At 51.0% G+C, this 15,336-nt stretch overlaps 1 protein-coding gene across 1 annotated transcript in view; it reads left to right on the top strand.

Annotated features, from left to right (window-relative positions):
• Positions 1–15,336, top strand: part of efhc1 (EF-hand domain (C-terminal) containing 1) — a 76,978-nt gene that overhangs the window by 57,826 nt on the left and 3,816 nt on the right. The window contains exons 5-8 of the mRNA XM_085977090.1: positions 2,021–2,170; positions 3,156–3,348; positions 12,747–12,967; positions 14,063–14,203. Of these exons, the coding sequence (XP_085833216.1) occupies positions 2,021–2,170; positions 3,156–3,348; positions 12,747–12,967; positions 14,063–14,203 (705 nt within the window). The remainder of the gene's footprint in view (positions 1–2,020; positions 2,171–3,155; positions 3,349–12,746; positions 12,968–14,062; positions 14,204–15,336) is intronic.

Genomic DNA, 15,336 nt, shown 5'->3' with positions numbered 1-15,336 from the left:
CATTTTAATTCACCGCTCCATTCCCACTCGGACCTCACTGTCCTTGGCCTCTTGTATTGTTCCACGGAAGCTCAACGTAAACTCGAGGAACAGCACCTCATCTTCCGATTAGGCAGTCTGCAGCCTTCCGGACTCAATATCGAGTTCAACAATTTCAGATCATAAGCTCGGCCCCCATTTCATTTTCTCTTGTAATTGTTCCACTCCTTTCCCCCCCCCCCCTTTCCTTTTGTTTCTCTCTCACACCTGGCAGCTATCTTTTGCCCTGCCAGTACACTTAACACCTAATCCCAGCCTATCACCATCTCGTCTAGCTTCTAATCTCTTTTACTTCTTTTGTTTCTTTTATTCTTTGTCCCATCGCTGCCCTGCCTCCAATCTAGTTTCTTTTCTTTCCAGTTTTGAAGAAGGGTCCTACCCGAAACGTCACCTCAAATTTCTCTCCACGGATGTTGCCTGACCTGCTGAGTTTTTCCAGCATTTTCTGTTGTTATTCTGGACAGGCTGGGGTTGTTTTCCTTAGAGCAGAGAAGGCTGAGAGGGGACCTGATTGAGGTGTACAAAATTATGAGGGGCATAGATAGGGTAGATAGAAAGGAACTTTTCTCCTTAGTAGAGGGGTCAATAACCAGGGGGCATAGTTTCAAGGTAAGGGGCAGGAGGTTTAGAGGGGATTTGAGGAAAAACTTTTTCACCCAGAGACTGGTTGGAATCTGGAACTCACTGCCTGAAAGGGTGGTAGAGGCAGGAACCCTCACAACATTCAAGAAGCATTCAGATGAGCATTTGAAATGACATAGCATACAAGGCTACGGACCAAGTGCTGGAAAATGGGATTAGCATAGACAGGGCTTGATGGCTGGCGTGGACACGATGGGCCGAAGGGCCTCTTTCTGTGTTGTATAACTCTATGACTCTAGGGGGAATCAGCCAGTGTTCCTGCTCCTGATCACTGTCCAGTGACCCCTCGGTTAGAGAGAGGGGGAAATCAGCCAGGGTTCCTGCTCCTGATCACTGTCCAGTGACCCCTCGGTTAGAGAGAGGGGGAAATCAGCCAGGGTTCCTGCTCCTGATCACTGTCCAGTGACCCCTGGGTTAGAGAGAGGGGAAATCAGCCAGGGTTCCTGCTCCTGATCACTGTCCAGTGACCCCTCGGTTAGAGAGAGGGGGAAATCCGCCAGGGTTCCTGCTCATGATCACTGCCCAGTGACCCCTGGGTTAGAGAGAGGGGGAATCAGCCAGGGTTCCTGCCCCTGATCACTGTCCAGTGACCCCTGGGTTAGGGAGAGGGGGACTCAGCTAGGAGTCCTACTCCTGATCACTGTCCAGTGACCCCTGGGTTAGAGAGAGGGGGAAATCCGCCAGGGTTCCTGCTCCTGATCACTGTCCAGTGACCCGTGGGTTAGAGAGAGGGGGAATCAGCCAGGGTTCCTGCCCCTGATCACTGTCCAGTGACCCCTGGGTTAGGGAGAGGGGGACTCAGCTAGGAGTCCTACTCCTGATCACTGTCCAGAGACTCCTGGGTTAGAGAGAGGGGAAATCTGCCAGGGTTCCTGCTCCTGATCACTGTCAGCGGAGATGGTAAGGCACGTGCAGAAGTTCTTCCGGCAGAAAGTCCACTCCCAGGACAGCCCCCACTCAAGCTCAGTCTCCAATTATTGAGCTGTTACTGATCGCTGCTGCACCAGCTCTGCTCCTCCCCACACAGCCATCTCAATGATCCCTGACCAGGGAAGGGAGCTCTTGTGCCACCCCAGAGCAGATCCAAGACTATCGCCCAAAGCTGAGAAACTAGACTGGCAGCTCAATCAGTCAAACACCTGAAGTGGGCTTGTCATGGAGCCCAGGAATTGCGTTGGTGTGGACAAGGCCAGTGGGAAAAACTTGGGCCGGAGTATGAGTGAGTGAGAATGAGGACTCCACTGTGGTTTATTTTATTTAAAAGGTTTGTTGGGCTCAGTCTTGCTCTGTTTTTCCTCTCAGTTCCGTTGCTGATCTCCTGTTGCTTCCTGTTCTCCAGGATTTCATGTTGAGCCATGGCATTGTCCCGTATTGTCCAGAAATGATCCCACCAGATCCCTACATAGAGAATCGCAAACCAACCGTTCATGAGTACGTCACTCCCTCTGACTTCGACAAGCTGAAGCAGTTCCTGACCTATGATCGTAAGGTTAGTGTCCTGACCTATGACCAGAAGGTTAGTGTTATGACCTTTGACAGTAAGGTTAGTGTCCTGACCTATGACCATATAAGGTTAGTTTTATGACCTTTGGATGGTAGTTTTGTGACACAATGCCCTGGTTACAAGTCACTGAATCGGAAGCCTATTACAAAATAGAAAGCAGAATGTTGACCTGGTAACCATGGCTCGTTAGTGAAGTCTAGTGGGTGTCTGGGCCAGATCACGCAGACAGCAATGAGATGAATGACCAGTTAATCTGTTTTTGATGGTTTTGGCTGAGGGGAGAAGTCCCAATAGATGTTGTTTATTAATTCTCGGGATGTGGAGGTTGCTGACCAGGCCAGCATTTATTGCCCATCCCCAGTTACCCTGAGATGGTGGCAGTGGGATACGAACATACGAAATAGGAGCAGGAGTCGGCCATTTGGCCCCTCGAGCCTGCTCCACCATTCAATAAGATCATGGCTGATCTTCTACCTCATCTTCACTTTCCTGCACTTTCCCCGTATCCTTTGATTCCCTTAATATCTAAAAGTCTATCGATCTCTAACTTGAATATTAAGCTGCTTCTTCTTAAACCGCTGGTAGCGGTTTGATACAACTGAGTGGCCACTTGAGAGTCGACATTGGTATGGGACTGGAGTCACTGGTAAGAACGGCAGGTTTCCTTCCCTAAAGAACATTAGTGAACCAGTTGGGGAGAGGGTTTAGGAGCTGGGGGTGCAGGGAAGGGTGTCTGAGGAAGTGGGTCTGGTGGGAGGGGGAGATGGTCCAGAGAGGTGGACCGGGGGTGGGGGTCCTGGGGCAGGGGGTCCGGGTAAGGGGTTCTGGGAAGGGGGTCCCGGTAAGGGATTCGGGGAAGGGGGGGGTCCGAGCAGGGTCCGGGGGTGTTGAGGAACTGGGCGTGACGGGTAGCAATCTCTCAGTCTCTCTCCGTGCTGTTACTCTCGCTGCATTTTCTTTTCCTGCACAGGTTCTGCGGTTTTATGCTTACTGGGATGACACAGACAATACGTTTGGGGAGTGTCGCCGGTTCATTCTCCATTATTACTTGGCCGATGGCGCGGTGGAGATCCGCGAGGTTTACGAAAAGAATGATGGACGAGATCCGTTTCCTGTTTTGGTGGGACGACAACGCCTGCCCAAGACGCTTAAACAAGCGGATGGTGAGAGTCTGAGAGTGAAGCCCAGTCCCCTCCTCAAAACACCGACTCTCACTAGGGTACGGATTCCACAGACACTGACCCTCACTGGGGTACGGGCTCCACAGGCACTGACTCTCACGAGGGTACAGTTCCACAGGTACTGACACTCACTGGGGTACGGGTTCCACAGACACTGACACTCACTGGGGTACGGGTTCCACAGGCACTGACACTCACTGGGGTACGGGTTCCACAGGCACTGACACTCACTGGGGTACAGTTCCACAGGCACGGACACCCACTGGGGTACGGGCTCCACAGACACTGACACTCACTGGGGTACAGTTCCACAGGTACTGACACTCACTGGGGTACGGGTTCCACAGGCACGGACACCCACTGGGGTACGGGCTCCACAGACACTGACTCTCACTGGGGTACTGTTCCACAGGCACTGACACTCACTGGGGTACAGTTCCACAGGCACTGACTCTCGCTGGGGTACGGGTTGCACAGACACCGACTCTCACTAGGGTACTGTTGTCTCTCAAGGCGTTTTATACCCTTACTTATATAACAATTGAGGAGGACTCCGGGGTGGAGAGTTTAGTTAACAGCCATTTTATTTATAATGTGCTTCTTCACTCAATGCACTACATTTCCCATAGTGCATTGCAAATCACCACTACGGTATCCCATGTGGGACAATTCTAATACACATTCAAAATACACAACATATTTCCTCCCCCTTAAAATAGAATGTCCACAAAACAGAATAACTGAAAATGACTATAACTTTGGAAGAGAGGGTAGACTGCCTCTACACTCCGCTAACCCTGGGGATTATTCTGCCCCATGCACACCGGTTAGCACTAACTGTAACTAAGGTGCTCTGGCGGCTGCCTTTCTCTTTGGGGGTAACGCCTAGTCTCAGGAGCAGGCTCTGCCTGGCTCTCCCGTGACCCTGCAGGCGTGGCTTCCTCCCTCGATGGCACAAGAGTGGATGGTGCCACCGTCTCAGGGTCGGACGACCAGTCCCTGCTGGAGCCCCCAGCAGGTCCTTGATCCTATGTTTCTTGGGTTACCTGTGGCGACTGTCTTGGCAGTAACTGGTCTACATGCCATCTCCATGTTCGGTCGTCTCCGGTGCGGACGTGGTATGAAACGGGGCCTGTCTTTTGAATGATCGTAGCCGGGACCCACCGCTCCGGAGTGGTGTAGTTACGCGCGAGGACTTTGCCCCCCACCACAAAGTGTCGTTCTTTGGACCTCTGAGCTTGTCTGCTGACTTGATCCTGCTGATTGGCGTGCACCACTGCTTCTGTGGACGTTGGCCTCAGCAGATCAAGGCGTGTCCGTAGCTGCCTTCCCATGAGTAGGTAAGCAGGAGATGCTCCAGTCGTAGCAGGAGGCGTGTTTCGGTATTTCAGCAAGAAAGCATTCAGGCGCTGCTTTAGAGGAGCATCACTTCTTGCTGCTTTCAACGTGCGTTTCAGCGTTCTGACAAATCTCTCCGCCAATCCATTCGTGGATGGATGATAAGGCGCGGAGAACGTGTGCTGGATTCCATTGCTCTTGAGGAACTCCTCCATCTCCTGGGATGTGAACTGTGTTCCATTGTCGGTTACGATCTGCTCCGGCAGACCAAATCGCCCGAACATATCTCTCAGAGTCTCGATGGTTTTCTCCGTAGTGGTAGTGGACATTACTGCAACCTCCGGCCATTTGGAATGGGAGTCCACCGCGACCAGGAACATCACTCCTTCCACTGGTCCCGCGAAGTCCAGATGGATCCGTTGCTACGGTGTCGCCGGCCATTCCCATGGATGCAGTGGCGCTGCTCTTGGCGTATCCCTGGTTGTCTCGCATGTTGGGCATGATTTCGCTTCAACTTCAATTTCATGATCCAGACCGGGCCCCCAAAAGTAGCTTCGTGCCAGCTCCTTCATCCGGACAATACCACAATGTCTGAGTGCAGCTCGTTGAGGACATGTTTCCACAGCTTTGGTGGTATGATCACTCGCATGCCCCAAAGGAGGCATCCGGACGTGACAGACAACTCCTTCCCTCTTGACAGGTAAAGTAGGAGCTCAGTTGGTGCGTCTGACACCCGTGATCCGTCTCCTCGCATCACCCAATCCAGCATCTTGGATAGCGTAGGGTCCACTCTGGTCTCTTTCTTGACCTGCCGGGCCGTGACAGGGGCATTGCTCACCATGTCAAAGTAGAAAATCTTCTGCTCACAGCCTTCAGAGGGCACAGGCGGCGGAAGTCTTGACAATCCGTCCACATTGCCATGTGCTGCTGACCTCCGGTATTTGATGTTGTAATTGTGAGCGCTTAACATCAGCGCCCAGCGCTGCATCCTGCACGCTGCCAGGGAGGGTATTCCTGTGTGTGGACCAAAGAGCAATGTCAGAGGATGATGATCCGTCAGCAAGGTGAATTTCCTTCTGAACAAGTAGTGATGGAACTTTTTGATTCCAAAGATGATGCCCAAAGCCTCTTTTTCGATCTGCGGGTATTTCACCTCCGCCTTGCTCAGGGACCATGATGTGAATGCAATCGGCTTCTCTTCGCCTGAGGGAAAGATGTGGGACACGACCGTGCCGACGCCATAAGGCGACGCGCCACAGGCCAGCTGAATCTGCAACGACGGGTCAAAGTGCGTCAACACTCTGGAGTCAGTCAAAGCTGCTTTGGCTTTCTTGAATGCAGCTTCGCACTCCTTCGTCCACGCCCAGGCCTTGCCCTGACACAGCAACTCATGTAATGGCTTCAACAGTGATGCCAGCTGTGGAATAAACTTTCCGTAATAGTTCAGGAGACCTAAGAATGACCGCAGCTGGCCGACATTTGTAGGTGCAGGAGCGTCGGCAATGGCTTTCACTTTTGATGGTGCTGTGTGTAGGCCGTCCACGTCGATGACATGGCCTAGGTACTCCACTGATGGCTTGAAAAATTCGCATTTGTCCTTGCGAACGCGTAAGCCATATTCTTCAAGTCTTCCCAGTGTCTTCGTCAGGTTCTGCAGATGCTCGTTGTTGTCCTTTCCTGTGACAAGGATATCGTCGAGATAACATTGTACCCCTGGAATGCCGCTTAAGATCTGGTCCATAGCCCGCTGAAACAATGCTGGTGCTGATGTTATACCAAAGGGTAGGCGGCAGTACCTGTAGAGGCCCTTGTGGGTGGTGATGGTGAGGTACTTCTGTGAGTCCTCTTCTACATGCATCTGCAAGTAGGCTTGGCATAGATCAATCTTGCTAAACTTCTGACCGCCTGCTAGACCCGCGAAAAGATCTTCAATGATGGAGAGGGGGTACTGTTCAGCTGAGAGCACAGGGTTCACTGTTACTTTGAAATCTCCACATAAGCGAACCGCGCCGTCACTCTTCATCACTGGTACCACGGGTGTGGCCCACTCACTGTGCGAAACCGGCACCAGGACCCCTATCTTGACCAGACGCTCCAGGTCAGCCTCCACCTTTGGTCTGAGGGCGTAGGGAACGTTCCTGGCCTTCAGGAATCGTGGCTGGCTGTCAGGCTTCACCTTGAACTTGACCGTAATCCCCTTCATACGCCCCAATTCTCCGTCAAAGACAGCCGCATGCTTTGTCAACACTGCCGCTAGCCCCGCCTATTCGACTGACACCGCATTCACTTTTTTCCAATCCAGATTAATTTTCTCCAATCACGGCCTGCCCATCAGGGATGGATAGTCACCCTTGACCACGTAAACTGGCAGCATCATTGTTAAGTATGTGTATTGTATTGAACAATTAACACAAAGACTTAAACGTATAACTCAAACAGGTCTTTACTGGTTGGAGGTAGGGACTATACGTAGGTCTTTACTTCATGCCCACAGGCGGGAACTGAGGGGAGATCAGTACCCACGGTACTATTTATACCCCTATGGCCAGGAGTGGTACTGCGTATCACTACGCCCTACAAGTAGTGCAGTCCTGTCCATAGGTTCAAAGTAGCACACATATTACATACACAACATTCCTCCCTTCCTAGCTTTACAGTCATCTCCCCATTTAACATAACGTAATAACATATATACATATATAACTTCAGGTTTACATAACAGAATAACATAGATACATAGATAACTTCATGTCAAAACAGATCACAGATTCAGTCTCTGCGGAAAACAGTTCACAGATTCAATCTCTGTGGTGTAGTCGGTTCACGTTGCTGGAGTGACTCATTCAATAGTCCTTCCATGGATTAAACAGTTTGAACTTCCGAACTGAATTGGCTCCGTTCGGAGGGACCACGTGTGCGATCTGGTAGAGGTAATAATGGTTCAGATGGGTCATCTTCTGTTTCGACTTTTCCTTTTCTGCTTCTTGGAGACTCTCTGGGCTCCACTGTCAGCTGCCAGCTGCATGCGCAGTTCCTCCTTCTCTTCCTCCTTTTTCCGTAGTAGAGCCACCTTCTCCCGATGTTCCGTCGACTTTCGGTGCTCCTCCATGATTTCTGTATGGTGGGAGTCGAAGTTACAAGTTGGGCAGGACAGGACATAGTAATATTCGGTGTCGTCCTGATCTAGGCCAACTAGAGGGTCTTCTATTTCCTCCATACCCAGCTGGACGTTAGCCATCTCTTGTTCCAAATCCAGACATCTTTCCTGAAGAGACTTCTTCATGTGTACCTCTGCCTCCAGCTTTTTCTGGGCTTTCAGCAAGTCGTTTACTAGTGACCTCATTTGTGATTTTAATACTTCAACTTCCTTTGGAGATTGATTGATCGGACTATGCAATCCCTCTACCGGAGCAGCTGTTTCAGCGGTCTGTTGTTCTACATTGACGTGAGTCAGCGTACTTTTGGCATCCAATGGCTGCTCTGTTGCAGTCGTTTCAGTCTGTGTCGTCACATCAGCCATCTCAATGACTTTTGAGAGCTCCGAACCCTTTTCCTTTGAAGATCGCAGCTCGTGTTCAAGTTTTTCCCATTTCAGAGTCTTGTCCCTCAGCATATGAAGGAGTTGGCTGACCGTTAACTCTTCTGACACCAGATTATGGCACGCACCTTCAGAACCTGAATCAGCTTTGATTCGTTCGGCCTCCTCGCGCAGATGGTTGGTGTGCTCCTGCTCCATTTTCTCCATCAGTTGCTTCTGTTGCCTTTCCAGATTCTCCCACTCTGTAACAAAGAACTTTTTTATTTCATTCATCTCTTGCTCAAAACAGCGAATCATTTGTTCTAATTGCTGTTGTAGTTTGAAATGGAGTTGAGTTCGAGCCCAGTGTCCCTCAAAAATGTGCATATCAGTAGACTTGACAGACTCAGAATTCTCTGTTAAACTATGTTGTTGTTGCTCAGTGGAATTCTGTGCTGAAACTTTGTCTTTTGCACATGGGTTGGTCTTACCATCATCAGTTCTAGAGTCTGGGCTGATTATCTGCACCGAGTTCTCACTCTTTATGGCTTTTAGCGAATGCCAGTCCATATTTATGTTTCTAAACCACTCCCGGCCTAGTAGTGGTGGACCTCCCTCCGGTAGCACATATAAGTCCATTATTTGACTTCCTTCGCCCTTGTTGGCCACTGCAACCTTTATTGTCCCGATGGGATACACTCTCTGCCCCGTGTAGGTTGTCAATATAATCTCCGTATCCTGTAGGGGAATATGTTGGAATAACCTTCTGTAATCTTTCTTATTCATGACCGACAATGCCGATCCAGTGTCCAATTCCATTTTTACTTGGACTCCTTCTATCTGAAGAGTAACCCAAATTGTCTGGAGGTCTGCACCCTTACCAACGTTGAGTACCCTTAAGCTAGCCAGTTCAATACTGCTTAAGCCAGCCAGTTCATTACTGCTAGCGTCTGAATCGGACTCCTGTTCGGCCACCTTGTGTACTTTTGCGTATTTTCCTTGCGGTGACTTCTTGTTGCTGGTCTTCTTCCCTGACCTGCATACTCTAGCTATATGTCCAAGCCTACCACAAGTTCTACATTCTTGGTTTTTAAACCAACACTGGTTCTGATCATGCGTTGTCTTTCCACAACGATAACATTTGCCAGAACTCACACCCAATTTGTGTGCACTGAGCTCCGGTGACCGTAGCTGCATTACTGCCGTGCCTCTCGCTGCGGCTTCGTGTGCTGCTGCCATAGTGACCGCCTTCTCAAGCGTCAGCTCATTCTCCTCGAGCAGTCGCTTTTGTGTATCCTGTTTAAATAAACCACACACAAATTTGTCTCGTAGTGCATCTGTCAGTCCCGTTCCAAACTGGCAATATTTCGCTAATTTACGCAATTCCAGCAAATATTCAGCATTGCTTTCATGCTGTAGCTGCCTTCTGTCGTAAAATTTAAATCGTTCCGCTAGCATCAGCGGCGTGGGGTTTAGATGATCTTTCAGGACAGTAACAATCTCATCGAACGTCTTATCCGCCGGTTCATCTGGTGATAACAGGTGTTTCAATTGCCCGTATGTCTTCGCACCCATTAAATTTAATAATGTTAGAGCTTTATCTTGGTCACGAATTTTATTGGCCTTACAATAATTTTTTACTCTTTCAACATATATGGCCCAATCTTCGAGGTCACTATCAAAGGTGCTAATATTCCCGTGTTTAGGCATTGTAGATTTGCAATTTCTCAGATTTTATTTTCTTTACTTGTTATCAAAGATGGCGGCTTCCCGCTCTTGCCGTCGTCCTCCGCCCACAAAATGGTGGTTTTCCCACGCTTGGCGGTCTTCACCCGTCCCCCGACGCCGTCTCCCTTCAGCCCCCGAGTGCGGCCCTTATCTTCGCCACGATCGATAGCCCGCGCTGTGCACCGCGGCTCTCGCACCTTGAGCTTCTGCAGCCGCCGCGCCTTTCAGTCCGAGTGCGGCCCTTATCTTTGGTCCCGATCGCTGGCCCGCGCTGCGCCTCGCACTTGAAGCGGCTCCCGGCCTCTGGCTCACCCGCTCGCGCGGCTCTTGCTCGCTCCCTCCCGGGCTCTGGCTTACCCGCTCGCGCGTTTCACCGTGGCTCTTATCAGGGATTGCGATCGCCCTTATCTTCTCCAACTTCCCCAGCCCTGTCTTTGCAGCCAACGCTGCACGGCTTACCCCACCACCTAGGTTGAACAAGGAAACTGCAGAAAGACTTCTGTCAGCCGCTGGAAGCTGTCAGGATGGCTGCTGCACTCCAATGCTCAGTCGCTGATGGAGGCTTCAGAGTCCTAAAGCCTGTTGCTTCTAGTGGGGTGGTGATGTTTGAAACCTCTCTTCAACTGCCGCAGGGTAAGAACCTGACTCGTCGCCAGTGTTAAGTATGTGTATTGTATTGAACAATTAACACAAAGACTTAAACGTATAACTCAAACAGGTCTTTACTGGTTGGAGGTAGGGACTATACATAGGTCTTTACTTCATGCCCACAGGCGGGAACTGAGGGGAGATCAGTACCCACGGTACTATTTATACCCCTATGGCCAGGAGTGGTACTGCGTATCACTACGCCCAACAAGTAGTGCAGTCCTGTCCATAGGTTCAAAGTAGCACACATATTACATACACAACAATCATGGTTTGTCCATTAAGCTCCACCTTGACCTCCGTCTTACCCAGCATTGGGACTGTTTCCCCAGTGTAGGTCTTTAAGATGAGCTTGGCCGGCGTCAGTGATAGGTGGTTCAGTTTTTCTTTGAATAGCTTCTCTGAAATCAAGGAGACAGCGGCCCCCGTATCCAGCTCCATTTTGACCGGTATTCCCTCTAGTAGTGGAGTGACTCCATAGCCTGATGAGCCTCCATTCACCGTTAACACATGGAGATTCAGCTCCCCATCAGAGTCTGTGTCACTGTCTTCCTGTTCTTGTTTCACCATGTGTAGCTTTTTCTTTTTAGAACGCCAGTTGGATGTGTTTCCTTGTTTGTTTTTGTGTGTCTCTGTGTAGGATTGTTTGCTTTGCCCTTTACACACACGTTCAATGTGTCCTTTCTTTTCACATTTCCGACAGGTCAGGTCTTTACACCAGCAGTCAGATGGCTGATGACCTGACCTTCCACATCTGTAACACTCTCTGGCGCCCCTTGCATGCTTATCTGGTGTAGCTGCTACCCTGTGCACTCTTGTTGCAGCCCCCAACAGCTGTGCATCTTTAGCTGCTAACTCCATAGACACAGCGAGCTCCACTGCTGATTTAAGCATCAGTTTGTCAGTCGTGAGCAAGCGCTTCTGTGTTGCTTCACATCTTAATCCACACACAAACCTATCACGGACAGTGTCATTTAGAGTTTCACCAAACTCACAATGCTCAGTTAGCTTCTTTAGCACTGCAGCATATTCGGCTATGGACTCACCCTCCCCTTGGTTTCGTTTGTGAAACCTGAACCTCTCGGCAATCAGCAGCGGCTTGGGTGCGAAATGTGTTTCCAAAACTTCCACAATCTGATCATATGTCTTAGCGCCAGGCTTATCCGGGTGCATCAAACTCCGTAACAAGCCAAATGTTTTTGCTCCGATCACACTGAGGAACGTCGCCACTTTCACGTCATCTTTACTGCCATTTGCAGTCATGAAAATTCTGAAATGCTCTGTATAAGCTCTCCATTGCTCCGCCGTTTCATCAAATGGTCCAAACGCTCCGGTTAGCATAGCCATTTTGTTAACTTTTTTTTTTCTTTACAGTCCTTTTCCTCCACTTTTTAAAAATGTTTTACAGTCCTTTTCCTCCACTTCGTTTCACTGTATCGTTACTCTCCCCCTTCTTATTTGTGTAACACACGAACCGCCACCTTTACGAGGCGATTGCATCAGCACTAAACTGCGGGCGCGCCATTAAGAAAAGACAGGAACTTCTTACTTTAAACATCGCCGATTCCAGTGCAAAGTGATGCGCAAGTCCGTCGTCCTCGTCGCCAGTTTTGTTGTGTCGCGAAGGGTTTTATTCCCTTACCTATATAACAATTAAGAAGGACTCTGGGGTGGAGAGTTTAGTTAATGGCCATTTTATTTACAATGTGCTTCTTCACTCAATGCACTACATTTCCCATAGTGCATTGCAAATCACCACTACGGTATCCCATGTGGGACAATTCTAATACACATTCAAAATACACAACAGGTACAGTTCCACAGGCACCGACTCTCACTGGGGTGCAGTTCCATATACACTGACTCCCACTGGGGTACATATTCCACAGGCACTGACTCTCACTGGGGTACAGTTCCACAGATACTGACTCTCACTGGGGTAGTTCCACAGGCACCGACTCTCACTGGGGTACAGTTCCACAGATACTGACTCACTGGGGTACAGTTCCACAGGCACTGACTTTCACTGGGGTACGGGTTCCACAGATACTGACTCTCACTGGGGTACAGTTCCACAGGCACTGACTATGTGTGTTTATCTCCCTCACTCTCTCACACTCTCTCTCCCTTACTCATACTCTTTCTGCAGCGAGCTTCCCCATGATTTCGATGGAATTATCTGACCAGGAGGTGAAGGAATATTATGGTCCACGGGATTTCATTGTTGGTCAGCCGCTCACTGTCCTCGGCCGCAAGTTCTTCATCTACGACTGTGATGAGTTTACGAAGAACTACTATTACCAGAACATGAGGGGGGTGGAACTCCGGCCTGTCGATGTGATCAGGAAACCCGCATCCCCCGAGAAAAAGGTCAGTTTCAGAGGGTGTTCCTGCATTAATGGGCTGACCCATCCCGGGGGTCCTGTGTCAATGGGCTGACCCATCCCGGGGGTGCGGTCAATGGGCTGACCCATCCCGGGGGTCCTGTGTCAATGGGCTGACCCATCCCGGGGGTGCGGTCAATGGGCTGACCCATCCTGGGGGTGCGGTCAATGGGCTGACCCATCCCGGGGGTCCTGTGTCAATGGGCTGACCCATCCCGGGGGTGCGGTCAATGGGCTGACCCATCCCGGGGGTCCTGTGTCAATGGGCTGACCCATCCCGGGGGCCCGGTCAATGGGCTGACCCATCCTGGGGGTGCGGTCAATGGGCTGACCCATCCCGGGGGTCCTGTGTCAATGGGCTGACCCATCCCGGGGGCCCGGTCAATGGGCTGACCCATCCCGGGGGTGCGGTCAATGGGCTGACCCATCCCGGGGGTCCGGTCAATGGGCTGACCCATCCCGGGGGTTCTGTGTCAATGGGCTGACCCATCCCGGGGGTCCTGTGTCAATGGGCTGACCCATCCTGGGGGTCCTGTGTCAATGGACTGACCCATCCCGGGGGTCCTGTGTCAATGGGTTGACCCATCCCGGGGGTCCTGTGTCAATGGGCTGACCCATCACGGGGGTCCTGTGTCAATGGGCTGACCCATCCCGGGGGTCCGGTCAATGGGCTGACCCATCCCCGGGGTCCGGTCAATGGGCTGACCCATCCCCGGGGTCCGGTCAATGGGCTGACCCATCCCCGGGGTCCGGTCAATGGGCTGACCCATCCCCGGGGTCCGGTCAATGGGCTGACCCATCCCCGGGGTCCGGTCAATGGGCTGACCCATCCCCGGGGTCCGGTCAATGGGCTGACCCATCCCCGGGGTCCGGTCAATGGGCTGACCCATCCCGGGGGTCCGGTGTCAATGGGCTGACCCATCCCCGGGGTCCGGTCAATGGGCTGACCCATCCCCGGGGTCCGGTCAATGGGCTGACCCATCCCGGGGGTCCGGTGTCAATGGGCTAACCCATCCACGGGGCCAGGGTGGTGGTGGTGTGAGATCTGTGGATTTTAATGCCCTGTTCCCATTGGCTGCAGTGGATCCCCCCATACAATGGGTTCGGCTCAGTGGAGGACTCGGTGGAGAATTGCCTGTCGCTGATCCCCAAGGTCCCAAAGAAAGATCTCTTCAAAATGCTGGAGAACGACAAGATCATCCTGCGATACGAGGCCAGGATGGTAAGAGGGTGCGGAGGGAGGGGGAGTGGGGGAAGGGGAGAGGGAGAGTCAGAGTTATACAGCACAGAAAGAGGCCCTTCGGCCCATCGTGTCCACACCGGCCATCCAGCCCTGTCTATCTAATCCCATTTTCCAGCACTTGGTCCGTAGCCTTGTATGCTATGGCGTTTCAAGTGCTCATCTAAATGCTTCTTGAATGTTGTGAGGGTTCCTGCCTCTACCACCCTTTCAGGCAGTGAGTTCCAGATTCCAACCACCCTCTGGGTGAAAAAGTTTTTCCTCAAATCCCCTCTAAACCTCCTGCCCCTTACCTTGAAACTATGCCCCCTGGTTATTGACCCCTCTACTAAGGCGAAAAGTTCCTTTCTATCTACCCTATCTATGCCCCTCATAATTTTGTACACCTCAATCAGGTCCCCCCCTCAGCCTTCTCTGCTCCAAGGAAAACAACCTCAGCCTGTCCAGTCTCTCTTCATAGCTGAAGCGCTCCAGCCCAGGTAACATCCTGGTGAATCTCCTCTGCACCCTCTCCAATGCAATCACATCCTTCCTATAGTGTGGTGACCAGAACTGCACACAATATTCCAGCTGTGGCCTAACTAGCGTTTTGTACAGCTCCATCATAACCTCCCTGCTCTTATATTCTATGGCTCGGCTAATGAAGGCAAGTATCCCATATGCCTTTTTAACCACCTTATCTACCTGTCCTGCTGCCTTCAGGGATTTATTTACATGCACACCAAGGTCCCTCTGATCCTCTGTCCTTCCTAGGGTCTGACCATTCATTGTGTATTCCCTTGCCTTGTTAGTCCTCCCAAAATGCATCACCTCACACTTTTCAGGGTTAAATTCCATTTGCCACTGTTCTGCCCATCTGACCAACCCATCTATATCGTCCTGTAGCCTGAGGCTTCCCTCCTCGCTATTTACCACTCCACCAATTTTCATATCATCTGCGAACTTACTGATCATACCGCCTACATTCATATCTAAATCATGAATGTACACTACAAACAGCAAGGGACCCAGCACCGATCCCTGCGGTACCCCACTGGACATAGGCTTCCAGTCACAAAAACAACCTTCGACCATCACCCTCTGCCACTAAACCAATTTTGGATCCAATGTGCCAA

The sequence above is a fragment of the Somniosus microcephalus genome, chromosome 3, assembly GCF_052327205.1.
Source record: "Somniosus microcephalus isolate GS21.2 chromosome 3, FLI_Smic_1.0, whole genome shotgun sequence".
Classification (NCBI taxonomy): domain Eukaryota; kingdom Metazoa; phylum Chordata; class Chondrichthyes; order Squaliformes; family Somniosidae; genus Somniosus; species Somniosus microcephalus.
This window is presented reverse-complemented; position numbering and strand designations above follow the sequence as displayed.